General features: G+C 36.6%; 1 protein-coding gene across 1 annotated transcript in view; it reads left to right on the top strand.

Moving 5' to 3' along the window:
- The window catches only part of ITGA1 (integrin subunit alpha 1), a 70,216-nt gene extending 50,470 nt beyond the window's left edge, over positions 1-19,746 (top strand). Inside the window, exons 14-30 of the mRNA XM_005421997.2 lie at positions 898-1,152; positions 1,570-1,700; positions 3,696-3,859; positions 4,050-4,186; positions 5,117-5,227; positions 5,740-5,825; positions 6,011-6,146; positions 7,121-7,201; positions 8,940-9,016; positions 9,701-9,790; positions 10,826-10,928; positions 12,576-12,689; positions 14,269-14,373; positions 15,430-15,534; positions 16,182-16,274; positions 17,727-17,843; positions 18,536-19,746. Coding sequence (XP_005422054.1) covers positions 898-1,152; positions 1,570-1,700; positions 3,696-3,859; positions 4,050-4,186; positions 5,117-5,227; positions 5,740-5,825; positions 6,011-6,146; positions 7,121-7,201; positions 8,940-9,016; positions 9,701-9,790; positions 10,826-10,928; positions 12,576-12,689; positions 14,269-14,373; positions 15,430-15,534; positions 16,182-16,274; positions 17,727-17,843; positions 18,536-18,580 — 1,950 coding nt within the window. The 3' untranslated portion in view covers positions 18,581-19,746. The remainder of the gene's footprint in view (positions 1-897; positions 1,153-1,569; positions 1,701-3,695; positions 3,860-4,049; positions 4,187-5,116; positions 5,228-5,739; positions 5,826-6,010; positions 6,147-7,120; positions 7,202-8,939; positions 9,017-9,700; positions 9,791-10,825; positions 10,929-12,575; positions 12,690-14,268; positions 14,374-15,429; positions 15,535-16,181; positions 16,275-17,726; positions 17,844-18,535) is intronic.
- The last annotated feature ends 674 nt before the right edge of the window (positions 19,747-20,420 follow it).

Raw genomic sequence — 20,420 nt, 5'->3', positions numbered from 1 at the left:
TCCTCTCCTCTCCTCTGCTCTCATCTCCCTGTACCATCATGTACTGTTTTAACAATTATAAAAATATGTCTTAGCAATGAGGATTTCCTAAAATCCTGTTTCAAGAAAAGGACCTCGAGAGACTGGATATTTTTGACAAGGAATTCTTAGTCTCTACATGCATGTTGCCAACAACAAATTGCTGGTGAATAGGATTGGTGAGAAAACAATAATTCCATGTCCTCCAATAGTGTGGGGTTTGAAATTTGTTTTTCCTGTGTTCACTGTTACCCAGCTCCAAATAAAGGAGATGCAGTAACTGCTTGCTACTGCTTATGTCTGACACAGAATTCATGGGAAAGATTGGTTACATGCCCTAGTGTCTGTGTGGTTTTGGTCCAGTATACACACTGGATCAGAATATATGTGTTAGGCCATAGTGTATGTATCTACTGGGGGCAAAACTCAGTCTGTGTAAAAGAAATGCTATCTTTTGTTCTGCAATAACAGTATTGCCATCTGTATTTCATTAGAAACTTGGCTAACTTCTCAGATTAAGAGAATGCTTTTAGAAAAACTCTTTACACTCCCTAAAGAATGAAGTGGTTTACTTACAATAGCATTCAAATTTTGTTATGATACTGTGCTTTCCTATGAACCTCTAATTTCAAGAAATATGCAGAAACATCTAGAGGCAGAAAGAGGGGGAGCAAGAATGTTATTGCCACATTCTGCTCAGAAAGAACACTTGAATTATAGTTGTAGAAGCACAGTTTCTACAGTCCACGTAATGACTAGGAATAGTTTGTAATTGTTCTGTTTAATTCATCCATTTGTCTTCTGGACAGGAGCTCTTAAAAGTCTGCATGTCTGAGATGTTGGCACAAATTCACAAACTCTAAATCTGTTCTTCCACAGACAAAGTTTGAATATCAGATGAGTCTTGAACCCGTAAAGCAAACGTGCTGCTCACCATTAAAGCAGGATACCTGCAAGGTTCTTAAGAACGAGCCCTGTGGGGCACGCTTCGGGACTGCGATTGCTGCAGTGAAGGACCTCAACCTGGACGGGTACAATGACATTGTGATAGGCTCTCCCTTGGAAGATGACCATCGGGGAGCTGTTTATATTTACCATGGCCATGGCAAAGCAATCAGTAAAAAATATTCACAGGTATGAAGTAGAACTCCGCAGGCTGACAGCTGCTCTAATGTATATAATGTTTATAATCCTGTCTTCCCAACATAGAATGAGGCTGTGATTTGGCCAGTTGTAACAGCTTTTTTAAATTGCTCTATGCTTTTATACTCATACTGATTTAACTGAATCTGTCTTAATATTTTTAAAGAATATACTCACATGGTTTTATTAGAAACCTTCTGACATGCTCTGGACAGCCAGAAAAGCAGATATTTTGCAATCTGAAAATTTATAGTGTGTTCATCACCATGGTAACTATTTTAGGGGTATTGTAATGAAAATTTAACGTAGTTAAAGAGCCTAAACCCCATCTCACTGCCATCAAATGCATCTTGACTGTTACAAAACCCTTCAAAGTGCACTGCATTAACCTCTTTATGCATTTCACAGCGTATTGCATCAGGTGGAGATGGGGAAAAAGTGAAATTTTTTGGCCAGTCTGTGCACGGAGAAATGGATTTAAACGATGACGGGCTGATTGATGTTACCATCGGAGGCCTTGGTGGGGCTGCCCTCTTCTGGTACGGAGAATCACAGCAACTGTCAGGACAGGGAGAAAAACTTTTGCCTGGATACCAGTGTAACTTGCATGCATGATTGTTTGGACTTTGTAAGGTTACTGGTTTCATCCCATATTTTGGCACTGACTGCAAATATTCATCTTTTTGCATCTCTCTAGAGGAATAAGCATTAAACTTAATGTACACTGCTATAGATACAGGGATGCTATAGACATCTTGCTAGCCTAGAAGGAAGAACTTGTTCTCCTTCAAAACTAGAATAACTAGGAAGAACTAGACCACCTTCAAAATAGAAACTGATTCCACTTGTGGCACTAAGAAAAATAGGAAAAAACCCTGAATTTCTCTTTTTTCACAGTATATTGCATATTATTTTATTAACAATATCAAGAACAGGTTCAAATGTAAAGGAGTCACTAAGAAAACTGATTTTATTTCTTAGTAGGGAAACTGCAGTTTGAGTCCCTACAGAAAATCTGTAAAATTAAACTAAGCCTTCTGCTTAACAGTCAATGCATTACCTTTATATGAGTATGATTCAGATCTAGTAGTGAGCAATATAATTTTTAAGGGAGAAGACAAATAAACAATATGACATTAAATCCCTCATTTCTGAGCCACAACTAAAACTATTTCTGTTTCTGGTAAGGAGATTGCTAACCCAGCTCCTTGATTTCTCTGTCCTGCTGTTTCACCTAACTCACCTGGTAGGTGATCAAGTTTGCCAAGGCTTGCTACCATCCTCAAGATCCCAGCTTCTTCTGAACTTCACCTCGTAGTTTCTTTCTAAATGTTCCATGTGTAAATACAGTGAGATGTCTTTCACTGCATTGTTGAGACCAAAATTCTGAAGAAAATTACTTTGCCAACTAAGTTTTTTAATGGTTTAGTACACTGACATGCTGCATCTCATGGCCAAAAGGAAGCTGAATCGGACCAAGGGATGAGACAGGAATGCATTGCAAGAACAAAGGACATTTAAAGTGAAACAAACTGGGGACAAATATTAGCCTGTTTGTCTATCCACAACCTAAGAGATGGTTTGCTGTCCTCCAACTTATGTATAATATTATTTTCATCTGTGATAGTCTCAAGGATAAGTCTTGTTCTTGTACAAGTATCTTATCCTTGACAGTATCTTGTGATACTCTCAAGGATAAGAGTTCAATCTCTCTTAAAATGGATCTGGATCTGTAGAGTTGCTTAAATGCTTCTGGAAATATTTCACCTGGTATCTTTTCTGAAACAAGTACAGCACTGTGGAGATATCCCGTGACTGTCCTCCAATCCTCCATAATTCCTCTTTTACTCGTTTTAGGTATAGGATATATAGTTAATTACTTTTCTAGACCATCGTGTTGTTCTTGTGCCCAATTCTTCAGGGGCTTTCCCTCCTGAGTGGTTGTTGAGCTTTAAAAAATGCTCTAGTGCTTTATAGGTTTTGCCTGCTGAGGACATTTCTTTGCCTCCTCTTTTTGTTGCTCACTTTTTGGTTTTCTGTATGAAGAGGTCTCTCTGTGATGGCAGTTAACAGGCATGCAAAAATCTGCCTAAATGGAGAAAGGCAAATGCAGACTGAAAGTGTGCCAGAGAAGTGAATTGCAACTGCCAGTTGTTTTTATAGCATCACACAGCCAAGACAGAAATCATGAAATAATAGATGGCCTCTTAATTGGCACAACATGGCCAATGCTGTGTCAGCTACTGTACTGCAGCATGGTGCCATCAACATGTGCCACAGGAGTCTCATTTCAGTTGTGGATTTTTGCTTCTGTTATTTTCCAAAGAACATTAAGGATTTTTTTCTTTTTAGCTATAAAATTTTTGACAGTTGGACTCAAATGATCTTAAAGTCTTTTCCAACCTTAATGATTCCTGTGTGATTCTATGTCTGTATCTGAATGCTGAATGCTTCATATTTTGTGAGTTCATTCTTAAGTTTAAAAAAGTTGCTACTCTTATTTTGAAGCACTTTCTTTGTGTTTTTTTCCTAAGGTCTCGTGATGTGGCTGAAGTAAATGTTTCCATGCAATTTATACCTAAAAGCATCAATATTCAGCAGCAAAATTGTCAGATAAATATAAGAAAAACAATATGCATAGATGCCACAATTTGTTTTAAGACCAGACTAAAGTCAAAAGAAGATATATTTGAATCCAGTAAGTAGATAAGCACTAAGCTATGGAAGCTTTAAGCTATAAAACTTCTATTCTTGCATGCATTTATTAATTAAAAAATGGAATTCAGCTCTTCTAAATTCAGTGTTCAAAGCACATCTAAGATATTTTGGGAAAAAAGAATGTGTAGAGGCAAAGTGCTTCATAATATTGATCTCAACCTCCTTTGCAGGTCTGCAGTATTGGATTACCCTTGATGCACAAAGACAGATATCTCGAAGCTTGTTCACAGAAAGCCATGAGAGGAAAATGCAAAAAAATATAACTATCAAAGGGTCAGAATGTACAAAACATAACTTCTACATGTTGGCAAGTAAATCATTTAAAGTATTTTTCTCATGTTGACACCAGTGTAACCCAAGTATGTCTTCCATTAATTGCAAAATGGACAACAAAATCTATGGTCAGAATTTTTCTTAAGAAGTGTACATAAAATTTGTTTAAAACTATTTATTTATACATGTATTAACAATTTACTTTTATATGCAGTCTTTTTAGCTATGTCTCTGTGTCTGTCTTAAGAAACAGCATACCTCACTTGGTGGAACCAAGCAGCTGTCATGGTTAGCAGTTCAGGTACACTCAAAACTCAGCAGGAGCATGTGAGAGAATTTCAGTTTGCATTTTGGTGCAATTCCTCCTAATAAAATACAGTAAATAAGCTTTAAGATTTGAAATAGAGAGTATTTATTCACTGCAAAACAGAAGCATAATCAGCAACTGTGAGTGTGAATTTGCTGAAATTGTAGCTAGTGTGTGGAGTGAATGGAGTTACATACTGTAACCACATTTAAAATGTTTTGTGACTTCACAGTTGTATCTTACTGCAAAACTAATGGTAAATGATACCCAGAATTTTCTTTACCAAACAGCAGGCCTAAGTTTGGCTTCACAAAAGGTGATGCTGCTGATGCTTATCTTACTGATCCTTTGAGCACAACTAGGAGAGAAAAGTCTATGAATCAATAGTTGAGATATTCTTTAATGAGAGTCTGTGGGATATACTCAGGCTATTTGAAATTTGTGATAAGATACCCAAAAACTTTAGTAAATATTTATAAGGAATGGCTGGCACATTGAATATTTCATCATTAACTACAAGCATTCAGATGCTTCTCTAGAAGAATGGCAGCAGTGTGACAGGAAAATTTTTTACCTCAGCATTTTTGGGTCTTTTTAACCTCCTTAGATACTAAAGTGAATTTCCATAACAGCAGTTTTGTTTTCCTTATGTTCTAGGATAAGCCTGATTTTCAGGACTCCGTAAAGGTTTTGCTGGAATTCAATTTTTCTGATCCAGAGAGTGGACCTGTTCTTGATAGCAACTTGCCAAATTCAATAGCAGAATATGTAAGTCAGAAAGATTCTGTATCAATAACCAATGCAGTTAAGTTTAAAATCATAGCCCACACAAGAGCTGAAACTATTGCCCACAAATTGGCTAGAGAGGGGGTCATTGAGCTGTCCAGTAGATGTTTCCTCCAAATGAGTATTTTGGAATGAAAGTTTGATTCAATGCACTTGTGAATAGCTGACTGAAGATAGAAGAGAATTTTATTGTCAGGTTTTAGGTAGGTGGAGCAGAGTGTTATCTATTTACTTTGGTGGTGCTTGCCATCATTCATATTTCTATTATTGCCTCTTTTCAGAATCCAGGGGCATCATTTAGAAGGGAGTAATCAGAAAGCTTATATTTCACCCATGCATTTTACAAGATTTTAGCATGTTTAACTGGTTAATATAAGGGAAGACTTCTTTGATCATTTAACAGAAGGTCTTACTTAAAATTAGATAGTGCACTAAAATACAAGTATTTGATAATAGATGTAATAAAGTTAAGACTAAACACATTATTTTTGCAGATTCCTTTCACAAAGGATTGTGGAGCCAAAAATAGATGCATTTCAGATCTTGTTCTGATTGTAAAAGCAAGCATAGCTGGAGACAGGTAACTGGACTGGGTTTAATGCGTTTCTTGATATCTGTACAAAGTTTCTATATGAATTATAAATTCTGCCAGGGCCAGGGCTTCCTTTCTAATTAAGAAACAAGATAGTGTGGAAAGAAGTTTCTCTTTATGGTAAAATCAGATTCAATAGTTAAGATGTTCAACATTCTTACTTTATTTTACAGCTCTTCTCCATTCATTGTTAAGTCACGCAATGATAAGTTTACCATCCAGCTCTCTGTGAAGAACAAAAAAGATAGCGCCTATAATACCAGAGTTTTGGTTCAGTACTCTCCAAATATTATTTTTGCTGGCATTGAGGTAGGATTTCTTTTTAGATTATGGCAATTATCATAACATATAATGCTAGAGAGATATGAGGAAGCCTTTTTATTAAACCTTAGTTTGTCTGCTCTGGCATAATTTCAGTTGTTTGAAAGAGATTTCCCAGGGCTGTTGTTCTTGCTTATGCCTCCCAAAGAGTGTATTTATTTTGACATGAGTGGACTCTTGCCTAGCCCTGTTCCTAAAACACAGATGTAAATTTCACAATGGCACTTAAGAAAAGTGCCTGCCTTTAGACAAATATCAGATGTACATCTGTAGACCCAGAAATGCCTTGTTGTTTATCAGTAGAACTCCTGAGCCTCTAAAATTCTCCTTTTGCACATGTGTAGAAAAGCCACTGCCATGGTAGGACAGGATATATCAGTGCCTGTGTCTACCCTACCTCAGACAGCATTTCCAAAAGTAGCTGTTTTCCTTCCTGCCTCAGCAGATATGGTACAAATACACCTCAGTTCAGATGGGAAACATTTAGGGCAGTTTCTTTTCTGTCAGCAGTCCTGATACTACACATTTGGAGAAGTCAGGAATCCATAGCACTGTTGCTGATCCTATGGCAATAATTGGTGGAGTATGAATGTGACTTTTATTGCTGCATTAAGAACATATTTACAAAATTTGAAAACTGTGTAATTACAGATATGTTGATTACTAGATCCCATGACTAATTTGCATGATGTCCACTAGGCATATAATTGTGACTGTTCCAAACACTGCCATTGGAAAGGCATAATGGCAAGTAATTGGTATAAGTGTCCGTAGGTGAAAATTATCTTCCAGAATTTGTGGCTTCATATTTTTGTTCTAGTTCAACTAAGGCTTTGACTCTCACAATATAATGACAGTGAACACTGGCAGTGGTATATACATTCAACAGGTCTGTGATGCTCAGTCAAAATTTTAAAGGAGTTTGTACAAAGCCATGCTTTCACTGTCTTTTTTTCCTTCAGGATATACAGAAAGATAGCTGTGAATCTAATCACAACATCACCTGTAAAGTGGGATATCCATTTCTAAAACCTGAAGAAGAGGTAAAAAGTCCCCTGCATGCAAGTTCTCTTTGCCCCATGTTATTCTAAAGGCAGGGCAGTCCATATCACCTCTGAAGTTCTTTTCTCTTGTGTTCATCCCAGAAACTGTCCATGCATGTTTCCCGAGCTATCCTTGATGTCAGCTGCACAAAGGCAGATGGAAAACCATCAGATTTTCAGTAGCTAGGCAATCAGATGTGGTACATGAGGATGTAATGGATGCATGTTGCCATCCTTGACACTGTCAGAATGCAAGTGACAGGCAAGTGGCTCACCTGGCCAGAAGTGTCTCTCTCGAGGCTTTCCACAGCCTGGAGCCTATAAGCTCAGTTATTTTGTATATAAAATGTAGTCTTTTGATTGAAGACAGAATAAGATGCTATCCCAGATCTGCCAGAATCAGGCATCAAGACTTCATCTCTGCTCAGTGGAGAATGAGAGGCCTTTCCAGCAAGTAGTCTGTTTAAAATCAAACTCCATCTTGAACAGTTCCAGTGATGTCTGTATCTCTTGTTGGGATGGAGAGGGAGCTTTAGTTAAACTAAGGCTTCAAAAAGCCATACTTAGGTCTGGATCTTGAATTGGGAAATATCAATTCTCATGCAAATAAGGCAACCTTTCCTGGCAGTTTCTTCTTTGCCCCTCTGTCATGCTCCAGGAGGACCAATGTCTTCTTACACTGCCTCCCACACAAACATTCCAGCTTGGACTTGGACTTTGACCTGTAGGGATAAAGCCAGCTGTTACCTTCTTGAAGACAAATAAGCGTATTGTCCCATGCCTCTGCCCACAGTGTCCCATTCAAAGCTTTACTGGATTTTTCATATTTTCCTTTCATGTTTTGCTTGTTAGTTTGTCTGTAGCTGTAAAGCCCTAAATTTAGAAATTTCACACTTTTCTTTGCATTCAGAAATCAATTAATCTCTGATTCACTGATGCATCCCTAATATATTCTTTTCATCCCTTTTTATATTGTTTTCTGAAGCTGCATTTTGTTTTAAATATTATATATAGGACAGCTTCCTGTGGATCACTTTCTAAATACAAATAAATATTTGTACACATAAAAGGAAAGATGAAAATCTGAGCTGAAAATTCCATACAGTACAAATAAGAAAACTTTTGCTTCTTATAAAATTACACTTAAAGTGTCAGATATGAGGAAGAATATTTAGGACAGTGTTCCTAATTTTTTTGTAATTCCAAGTGTGATAGATTTGTCCTGATTATAATAACAATGAGTTTTTTTTATACCTAGTGATCTCTCCTTTTTTTACATTGTAAACCTTTATTTTGGCATCCTAGGGGTTCTACTCTATATTAAGTGATAATCCAGCAGCTTTCTACAGGCAGCTCATCTCCACTGCAATAGCCAGGCTTTGAAGCGTTTTTCCCTTCTCATTAGAAGAAAAAAGAGATTTTGATAAATTGCTTGTAAGACCAATTGCTTTCAGTTAAGAATTATTTAGCCATGTGTTTCTAATATACTACATAATTTTATTCTTGAGGCTTGTGAAAATTTGAGGCTTCTGTTTAATAAGTGAAAACTACTGGACTTCCTTCTTGGTTGGGGCAAATTCCAAATAGTGTTTTCATTCAGATTCATAGAAAGCTGCTAAAATATTAATAAGGATTCCTCAGATAAAATCAAAAGTTGATACATTTTTTCATTATATCAATGCCTGTTAGGGTGGGCTTGTTTTTCCTTTCAAAATGTGTAATGTATTTCTCTACACAGATTTCCTTCAAAATATCCTTCCAATTCAACGCATCCTATCTCCTGGAAAATGCTACTATTCATGTATATGCAACAAGGTTAGTTGCAGTCTCTGCCTTCTGGTTTGTTTTTTTTTTTTTGAAAGCTCCACAGTTTTGGGTTCCATAGTAAAACACAAGTGGCTTCTCACCTCACTCACAGTTAAATTTTCTGTAAAGCTACAGTTAAATTTTCTGTAGAGCTGGCACCCTTACGGATGTATTCAGTCCAGAAGTGGATTAAGTGGACTAAATAAATAGTTGGTACTCTCTACAGCCTTAGAGTTACAAGTGAGTCATAGTTTCCAGTTATTTCACCTTCAGCAAAGGTTATTCTCCTAGAGAATTACTGCATGCTTTAGCATGAATCACAATTAACAAAAAGCTTGGCCTCCTTAGAGTAAGAGCATTGCAGAAGTTGTCCCTGATAGGGTAAAGGAATGCGCTTGCCCTCAGTGTTTGCTGTCCCTACGAAACCCAGGGATGGTGTGGCTTTTAATTGATCTGTTTTCATTCAGTCACCTGCCATCTGTAATTTGAACAAAGATGCATCTGTGAGCTGGGGTGGTGCAGGACTTAGATAATTAGCTCTTGGAAAAGGTATTTTTAATTTATTTTTAGAAGATGGCACTTAACTGGAAATGAGTAGTATGCTTTCATACCCAGAGCTGTAGGTATTTCGTTTTCTAAGATCCCTTTCCACCCAGCAGTCTGATCTGAGTGATGTATTTTTTTTTGTTTCAGTGACAGTGAAGAACCACCTGAGACTCTGAGTGACAACAGAGGACACATCACAATTCCAGTAAAATATGAAGTAGGATTAATATTTGTAAGGTATTGACACTTCTCTGAACTTTACTTCCTGGCATAGTAAATTGCAGGTATTCAAAGAACATAGTGCTGTTTTGATTTTGATGCGCTCAGTATCTACAGACAACAGCTTCAAAGCTCATAAAGCAGAAGCACGGGCTTCTCTGAAAAGATAAGTCATGAAATAGTGGAGCAGTTACTGTCCCTAACTTGATGAAATTCCATTTTATCCATTTAAATTTGGTCCACAGTTTGCAAGTACAACAGCAGGTTTTGCTTGGTTCCTGTACTTTGCTATATTCATTCAAAGGCATTTCAGGAATGAAGGAAGCATAAGAAAGCATAACATAAGAAAGCAAATACTTCCAGCTTCCTGATGGCCATGGATTTGTATTACTACAGTATTGCATGATGTGGTGTTTGATTTCCATCTTCAAAAATTAGCCTTCATTTTAGGTTCTTGGGTTTTTTAAGTTCAGACATATAGTTTAATGCAGGTCTTGTAGTATATTTTGTTTTCAGAAACAGACAGAATTCAGTTAGATTCCATCCGTGAAAAGCATTCTGTATATTTTTGGATAACAACATTTTGTGGTGTGCAGATGTAAATAATTAAGCCAAATTTATTTTGCATGTATTTCCAGACTTTGTTTCTCCTATAGGGAACAAGGCTGAATTTAGAATATGCTGGCTTTGTTCTGGTTTTGCTTGATTCTGTCTTTTACAGGATACTGCCTGTTTCACATGTCAATGCCCAGGGTAAGGGACTGCACACCTAGAATAAGGACAGCAAAATCAGACCCTTATATATTAATTTTGGGAATAGTATTTTCTTTTTTCGTAGTTATATCTGAACAAAGCATTCTAAATGTACATGGCAAAAAGTGGGCCCTATTCAGGGAGCAGAGCAGTTGAATTTCAGTGGATGCAGCAGTGCACTCTAAATTGCAAGATCAGTCCTAAAATTCATGAAATAATAAAAATACCTATATTATTGACCCCTAGGAGTTTTTATGAAGTTTATGTGTTAACTTTTTTGCGTGTTTTTTTAACCCACAGTGTTTTCAAAGAGCACCATGTTATAATTGCAGCAAATGATACTGTTCCCACAGCTATTAACACAACAGAGCAGATTGGGGATGAAGTTACTCTCCATTATAGGGTAAGAAACAATTAAAAATGTATGACATAGATACTGTTTAAATTTTTTTTTCCATTTGGTTTGAATTACTTAAATAGCAGGTATACAATACGTTAAACCCTCTACATGCATATTTTGTGCTTAAAACCCTTTTTTTCCTTCCTTCCTTTGGAACACAGTGACTTAGAAGGTCTCAGGTGGTCTGCCTCCTGCAGATTAGTTCTGGTGGGTTTTAGAACCTATATCCTCAGCTGGAAAAAGAGAGCATGCCCAGGCAAATGAGAACTTGGAGGCTACCCTGCTGCAGGTTAGAGCAGCCATTTCCAAAATCCTGTCAGGTTTATAATAGGTAAATGCCATGCTCCGAGAATGTGGTCATCCTGGTTGAATGGATACTGAAAGGTAAAATCGCATGGGAAAGATATCCAATGGACTCTGCTCTTGTGAGATCCCTGCTGGACGACTACATCCAGCTCTAGAACTCCCTTGTAAGGACATGGACCTTCTGAAGTGGGTCCAGAGGAGGGCCTTAAAGACGATCACAGGGCTGGAGCACCAGTCCTGTGAGGACAGTCTGGAACAGTCAGGGCTATTCATCTTGTAGAAGAGAAGCCTCTGTGGAGACCTCCCTGGGGCCTTCCAGTATCTAATGGGAGGCTTCAAGAGAGCAGGAGAAGCAGTTTTGACAAGGACAGGTAATTATAGGACAAGAGGGAATGGCTTTTAACTGAAAGGGAGGTATGTTTAGATTGGATATTATGGGGTGAGGCACTGGAGAAGTTGTGGGTGTCCCACCCCTGGAAGTGTTCAAGGCCAGATTTGAGCAACATCTTCTAGTGGAAGGAAGGTGTCCCTACCCATGGCAGGGGCTTGGAACTTTAGATGATCTTTAAGGTCTGTTCCAACCTAAATCAGTCCACAATGCTATAATTCTGTGACAAAAAGTCCAACATAAAGTTGCAGCAAAACCGAATTTTGTTATCTTGAGAGCATCCTGTTTCACAGTGTCAAATCCAAAACTGATCAAGGGTCCCATATAGAAGCATAAAAGTCTCTAAATCAATTTTCATATGTAAAAAATGGGATATGATAAAATTCCTGTTCTCACTAAATAGCAATGACAAAGGGTTTTTCCCTATTCTTTTAAGCCACTATAGCGTTTTTCCCACCTATCTTTTCTCTTTGTCTGCTGTGGATGTCTAAAGCATTATTCATCTAATTTGCCAATCTATGTTTTCTGAGTCAAAAAGCTGCTGGATTGCAGAGCATACCATTTATGATCTTGTAAAATAAAACTCCTCTTTGCAAGCAGCTAATCACAAATAAGTAGCCAGGAGGGAAAAAGTTTAAAAGGTTCTTGAGCATTTATTTAAGTTTGTCCGCTTCAGAGATGATATCACCAATTCCCCTGCCAGCAATTCCACCTAGGTGGTTACCCAGTCCTCAACCACAGCAGGTCTTTCCAGAAAGAGCTGCTGCTCACAGAACCAGCAGGAGCCACCACTAATACAGTGGCTTCTCTCCCATATAAAGCACTTCTTGCATAACCAACTGTGGAAATGTAAAAATGAACAGAAGAAAATAAAAACACAGGAAAGGAAAAGAACTCACAAGCAAATTCCAACAAAATGAGGAAAGTACTATCAAAACATTTTTCTTTTTTTATAGGTTGAAAAAGGTGAACACTTTCCAATGCCAAACCTCACACTGCAGATCTTATATCCCAATGTAACAGCTGCCAAAAACACTCTTCTCTACCTTACTGGATTGTCACATTCCCAGGTAAGATAGGAATTTCTATTTGTATGATCAATTTAAATTTGAAATTTATGTTTAAGGAACTGCAAATTGCAGACATTTGGGATTATGCATTGCTTTTAGTCTAAATAACAAGTTACTGTTGTTTTAAAAGTATGTGCAGAGGTGCATAAGAAGACAGAGGGACAAATTTTCATAAAAGGAAACAAGCAGATTTAAAATGGTGTTGAAGAATAACTGCACTGTCACAAGGCTAGTTTGTTATATTGCAAGTGCTAAGATGTCCAGACTCAAATGTGAGCCTCATATTCTCTTCACTGTCAGAAGTGCTTATTGCAAATGCTCGAATCCTGCTGGGTCCATCTAAAGCCCAACCTTCTGTCACTTCTCTTCTTTTGGGAACTGAAATTAACTTTCATGCATGTCTGCTCTCCAGCACTAGCAGTCCTCTTCTGACTTCTTCCTTCTCTGGGGCACTGAGTCTTCTTGAAGGCGATGGTAGGTCATATGTTTCAAATGCTCTTCACTGCAGCCCTCACTTGAGTTTTTCCATTTCAGTCCTCCAGTACAACTGGCAGAGATCATAATTCCAACAAATTCCATTATCCTAGAGCTGTAGGTACTACAGCTAGAGCTGTATCAATGACTACATGGCTGAAAAACCCAGCTTTCACTAAGTAGTGACCTAAACCTTTTTTTTTCTTTCACTCAGAGACATATACGCATGAACGTCCCTGCTAATAATTTCACTTAGTTTTCCAGTGTTGCCCAACTGAAAAATAAACCAAAATATATGAATGAGATTCACTTTAAAACAAAAATATCAAATGAGCAAAAAACCACCCATATTTGGAATACAAAAGAAGTTGTGTCTGTTTTTGATTCCCTTTCCCCATTATTGTCATTCCTAGTCAATCACCCCATTTGACACATTTGCACATAAATTCAGTAAGTCTTGTTTTTTCTAAGACAAATTTCGTGTCCTGCTAGCTACACCTAGTGATAGTAGAGTGACAAAGTGCATTACAGAGGATTTGTATCCTTTTCATGCTAGCAGTGTGAAAGTCAATGACCTCACTGAAAAAAAGTCCATTCCCCCACACTGAAGACACCAAAGGCTTTCCTAGCTACCTGTGAAGCAGTCCCAGAGATCCCTCAGTGCTCCAGAATCCACTCCTCCTCCCTGGATATTGCCAGTGAGGATTCTGCATCCTGCACTTAACCTGCCTGTCTGCTTGCTAGGCCATTCTCATGCAAAAGCTGTTTAGCTCATTTAATAGCCATCTCTTGCTGGTTCACATAATGGTCATCTTGCAGGAAGCTCTTGTTTGCTTGTACAGATGTTTGAGTAGCTGCATAGAGTTTAGGTTAAATTATCTCATAAATATTTCATGTGCTGTTTGGATAATAATACTTCAATACATAGACATCTGAATTTCCTATTCTGCACTCTTGCAATATGCAATTTTATTTTAGTGGCTAGTAAACATTATAAATGTTATTAAATATTAAATATTATCAATGTTGACTTGTTTCCAGATAATTTTTTGTAATAGGTTGCATATCCAGACAATAGGAATATTATTTGTATTTATGCTTACAGAATGCCATCTGCCAAAGCAGTTACCCTGTAGATCCCTTAAAGATTGGCACTGGGAAACCATTTGTGCTGTCAAAAATAAAAGAACCTACAAGGGATACAATTATGGTAAGCCTATTCATAGTATATATATTCACTGCAGACATTAATCCAGATCTTGGAGCTGAGTACTTCTGAAAAAGAGGTGTAAAAACTGCTCTGAAACGGTATAATTTGGAAACTTACTTTGTTTTAATAACTTAGAAAACCTCTTCTATGTCAACTAGAGCATGTTTTTTATTTGGCTGCAAAACTCAATATGGAACTAAATTTAGATAGTTTGGGGTTTAATTTAAAAAATATGTAAATAGCCGTAGCACATTTGACAGCTGAATAAATCATTACTGTCTATTTTCCCATTTTAACTACTAAATAGTAATATTTTAAATGCTTCTTATGTCCCTTTCAGCTCCATTAGACACCAAGTAGACTGGGTAGGTTTTCCATGCAACTGTAATTGATGATTCCATTTGGAAAGGACTAACCCTTCTCATTTAGATGAAAGAGCTACAAGGGATTTTGATGCTGTAGTTATGTTAGCAGGTCAGGGGGAAGGTGTCCTCAGCGCAGAGGTGCAAGTGGAATTTCTGGTGCAAATGAAACCATGGGAAGAGTATCTTGCCATGCTTATCATTGTCCTTCACAGAGGTGAAAAAGTCTGGGCTAAGTGACAGTTTCCAACTATTTATAACGTAATCCTGCTGTACTTCTGGCTAGGAAGTAAAGCTACTGAAATTTTCACACACACATATTTCCCTGCTTGAGAGATTCAGGTGTCCCAAGATTTGAAAAACACTTCAGAAGAGCCATAGCTGTGTTGGTAGAAAAACACTTGCTTTTACAAGCTGTGCCTCCCTTAGGAGTTCAGCGATGACTTTTGCTCCATAGCTGCAGCGACAGAGATTCCTCAGGGTTTGCCAGCCTGCAAAAAATTGAGTCTATTCTAGCACAGCACGAATATCTCAACCCATTTTATATAATGCAGTGTCACTTTTACATAAAAAGTTACAGTAATTAATACTGGTGTCATAGCAAGTGATCTGTATATATAGTTGTTTACATGGCTTCATTTTAATGATGTGAAAAGTCTCTTCCTATTTCCTCATGATGGTCCCTTTTAAACAGGACTGTGATACATACAGCTGTGCTTCTATTAATTGTGCCCTGGTCCCATCTGACATATATCACGTGAATGTTTCTTTGAGAGTATGGAAACCTACCATCATAAAAGTAAGTAAATCCTGTTTGTATTCAGAAAACTTTTGAGTTTGAGAAACTTAAGCCAATGTTTCTAATGTCTATTAAAATTGTGTCTTTCAATTTCTTAAATGTCTCCTCTAGTATTTGAAGTAGTTTTTTTTGCTATTTTAAAATTTCCTTAAAACTGGGTCACATGCACTTTCTTATCCCTAAGGTAAGTACTTACAACTTAGCAGGAGTTTAAAATCTTGGTGAGAGGGCACCCCTTACTTACTCTGTATTGATGGTCCTTTTCTAATAGCTACTTATGCACCCACAAAGTCTAATCCAGCAGATATGAGAAGGAGCACATATTTTTTAAGTAAGTCTTAATCTGTGAAGATTTCTCAACTCTAGAAAGAATTTTTTTTTATTAAAAAAAACAGAAGAGAGACATTAGTATTCCAGAATTAATTAATATTCTTTTGAAATCTCTGCTATCTACCCTTTCAAAGCAGTATTGCTGTCTTGCAAGCAATAATGTGTGCTGGAGGTGACATACATGAGCATTTTCACTGACTTTCATGTTTTTCAGCATCCCCCAAAGCATTAAGTTTTCCTTCACCCCTCTCATTGCTACAAAGCTTTTTACTAAAAATACCTATCTGTAAACCATAGCAACTACTCTCTTCTTTCAGGCCAGTATTCACAGCTTAACTCTTGTTGTGAAAGCGTTACTTAGGAGTGAGAACTCATCACTGATTTTGAGAAATGACCATCAAAAACTGGAGGTAAGAATGTGATCATTGACATATTTGTTCTTCATAGAACTTGTTGTGCTATGGAATCATTCATTTTTATCCATTACTAATGAACTGATTGTTACCTTTAGTAATGAATTATCCTACTCTAAAAAGAAGTGATTTGCATATTACAGTGGAAATGTCAGAATTAGTCAGAAAATAACACCAAAAGCTCAGTACCCTCCAGTGTAGTTAGGTAAGGATAAGTACTATATGAATTTTCTTTGCTTGCTATAATATAAATACTTCCTGCAGCTATGTAAATTAAAAATATAATTTAAATTCTTTTAAGGAATCAATACTATTTGAAAATTGTTCTGAATCAATTCAAATTGATCATACTTGGCATTTTCTTTACTATTTCCTTATTTATTCTTTCCTTCTACTTTGTTACCCAAGATATACATTTGAAACAGGATTTTTTATTTTTCAGAAGTTCATTATGATTTTTGTAGATAAGGAAATATATAACATGATAATAGTGGCATCAGATATAAAGAGAAATGTCTACAATTTTGTTACAGGTATTAGTCATCCCTTTACTACTCTCAACTCCAAGCATTTATAGTGTTTAAACATTGGTCTTTTGTGATAACTTGTACATGGAGAAGCTTATTTACTACAGCGTCCATTTTTTTAAGCAGAAATCTTATTATGAGTTTTTATTGTTAATATTCCAAAATTTAGAAAAGTAATATTCAATATGAAATACATCTTGCACAAAATATTTTTGAAAATGCAAAAATCAGTGGTCCATTTTTAGCTGGTTTTGTATCTAGAAATTTCTTTTAAGTGACAGATTAAAATTCAGTTCAGGAGTAAAAACACAGCTGAGAGGCTTGCAGATCATGAGCCAAGGAATTTCAGAATTAACTTTTTAGAGACATAATTTCATGCTGAGTGTTCAGTTCTTCAATGCTCTTTTTAACTATAAAGTTGGTCTCTAATAAATTCTTTAGTCAACTCAAACTCCTGCATGGTCACATTTATTAAAAAGTGAATATTACTTGTTTCTGTTGGGTTTACACCAGATATGCCATGTTTAAAATCAAGTAAGTTTCTACACAGGCTTTTACACTTGTGCTTACCTCCGTCTTTCAGGGGGGCTGGCACTGAGTGAGGAAGAGTGTACTGAAGAAATTCATTAGCTTATTCTTCTACTGCTCATGATTTCCGTCCTGTGTCCTTTAGGACAATGATCACTGACTTGTAGCGGTGCCACTCTCATAAATGAATCCACTTACAAAAGTGCAAAGTATTGTGTAAATAATCTCCAGCCTTTCATGTTTCAGATTATTTTCTTAATTCCCTCCTACTAATTCCTCTTGGTAAAATGAAGTGGTGCCCTGGGAAATAACTGCATACGGATTAATCACTGCTGCTGTTTTGATATTTTGGAAGGACACATTATTTATTGCTTATGTTCTGAACACTTTGCAGACCATGATCAAGATTTCCAAAGAACACCCACCGGGTACAGTCCCCTTATGGGTTATCCTCCTGAGTATCTTCGCCGGACTCTTGATTCTCGCACTGCTTATATTTGCTCTGTGGAAGGTAAGCTGCACGTCCTTGTCTTCAGGAGCCTAAACAAACATGCTCAAATTCTCCCTCATTTCTTTCTCATAACTAGAACCTCACAGACAATAATTGTATCTAGTTGTAGATAAAGTAGTAGTGTGAAATCTTGAAAAAATTACAAAATAACTAATTACACTGCATTTTTTCTGATGTGGAGTGAGTGGTACTTCCTGATTGAAACCTATATAAAGTATTTTTCTATCAGCTTTTGCTGTGACCTTTGTCAACTATGTTTTTTTCTGTTGTGCAAGAGATGCTAGGCCCTGTGGTGTAAGTCTTGCCACAAGTGGGCACTCTTCTCCAGGCTAAATATTTTGTTCATAAACTATTAAGTTAGAAGGTTACAGCTTAAAAATTTCAACATGCATAATCTCTTGAAAATTTTTAAATTATAAAATAAAATATTATTTATTCAAATGATTAAAAAATATTACTATTAAGCACTTTAATCCTTGACAATATATGAGCAAAGCAATGATTCAGCACTCTATATATATTAACTGTACTTAGTTTTCCTATTCCAGGAAAAACAGTGATGTGATAAAATATTCATTAACATTTTTTAGCAGTGCAAGTATTAAAATAGTAGTAAGAACCAACACATGAATGTAACCAGTATGGTTTATATGCTTTGAGCAGTTCTTAGTAACTTTTTTTCTTTTTTGCAGGCTGGATTTTTCAAAAGGCCATTAAAGAAGAAAATGGAGAAATAAAAAAAAAAAAAGAAAATTAAAAAAACAGAGAAATTTTTGCTCAGGTCTGCCTCCAAAATGTTACTGTAAAATTATGAACTTATATGCAGTGGTTACAACGCTTTCCAAATGCTGGTGCATGAAAAAAACCAAGAAACAGAAAAACAAGAAGAAAATCAAGCACACATGCAAAGAAATTATGCAAAAAAAGAATTAACAACCTTGCAGCATTTTATGATCTTCAAGAACATACCTTTAAGCGTTGCTTATTTTTGGAGAATAACTGAGTTGAAAGATTCTAACATTTTTGAATACAGAAAGTTTGTAATCATATTTTTATATACCTATGTTTGTTGAATCATTTTTCATTCCAAATTACACAGCAGCTCAGCTTGTATGTAGCAATCCCAGTTTTTTTAATCACCTTATGATTTTCAAAAGGAAAATGCATAATTTTCAAAATTCCCTCCTAATGTTGGTTCTGTGGAAGCAGATTCTCAATTCACAAGGCAGAACATGTAAACTTTGAGAATGCACCAAATACTCTGTGATAGCTGATGCAATGGCAACTCAGAAGACAGAAACACCTCCAGAATATTGGGTGAAAATTACTGAAATACCGTGGATTTCTCTTTCTGCTCATTTTAGCAAGTCCAGCTGAACGAAGGATACTCCAAGAAAGAGACTTTTATGGTCAAGGACCATAAAGGGTTGATCCATTAAACCACATAACTGTTTAAACTTGAAATATATTTTTGGCAGGCCTAAAAACGCGCAAATCATTTAAGCCCATCTGATTGCACACTGTACTCAAATAAGCAGGGCATAATTTTATCTGCAAATTGAAATGTCCATATTTATGCAGAAAATGTTTAGAGGCACCGTGAAAGTTTGACTCTTGCTGTATATCTTGGAGTAGCCAGCAGGGTGCTTCATAAACTGTCACTGTAAATTTCTTGTGTAGCTATTTAATCCAATGAATTTAAAGTGTACAAAATGAAAATTATCAAAAGAGCACAGATAGGAAATTCAGCACTGGCAAGCTTCTTCTAGTATTATAAGTCACAGCTCATCTTTATTACTTAGGAATTTAAGAAGTGATGAAGAATTTGCATACTAAATAAGCACTTAAAAATGATGTTTATTTTGTGTCAAAGATTAAAAGTTTATATGAGAATACACTGAAATGTAGATAGCAAAAGGTTTCTTTAAGAAATTTTTTCTTTCTATTTAGATCATTCAGTTTCTTCCTTTCTTTCATGCACTTGTCTTCCTCCCATGAGGATCTCCCCTTGAGGCTCATGGCTGTGCCATGACCTTGAGCACTTCCTGTGTTTCTTGGAGCCACATGAAATTAACAGGAGAAAAAGGATGCATGCTGGCAAAGTGTGATGCTGCCTCAGCATGACTCAGTATTGATTGCCAGTAGATCAGAAAATGCTGAGGAGGTGTTCTAAGTTCTGTAAGACATACTTGCTGGCAGAAAAGATTTGCCTTGCCTAGGAAGCCAGGAAAATTTGTTCCTCCTCTTGGGACAACTAGCACTGAGGAAAAAAAAATTTTAAAAAGCAGTTTTCCAAAAGGTTTTTGCTTATCACTGTCTTTATAGTAATAGCTTTAAAAAAAGTAAAAAAAATTATAAACACTTATTTTTCAAGAAGAGAATATAGATTGGGGTAAACATGCTGACCAGTAAAACTCTCAAAGTGTGCCAGAAGGTGTTTCATTGCTTGAAAGGTGCTGTCCCTCTTCAGTACCTTTTATTTAGTTCCTAAGTTAGAGAAAGTGGCTATTGGGAAAGGCTGGCTTATGTGAATGCAACAAGTAGGACTGAGTTTGAAAGTGTTGGCAGTTTCTCCTG

Source organism: Geospiza fortis, unplaced genomic scaffold (genome assembly GCF_000277835.1).
Source record: "Geospiza fortis unplaced genomic scaffold, GeoFor_1.0 scaffold443, whole genome shotgun sequence".
NCBI lineage: Eukaryota > Metazoa > Chordata > Aves > Passeriformes > Thraupidae > Geospiza > Geospiza fortis.
This window is presented reverse-complemented; position numbering and strand designations above follow the sequence as displayed.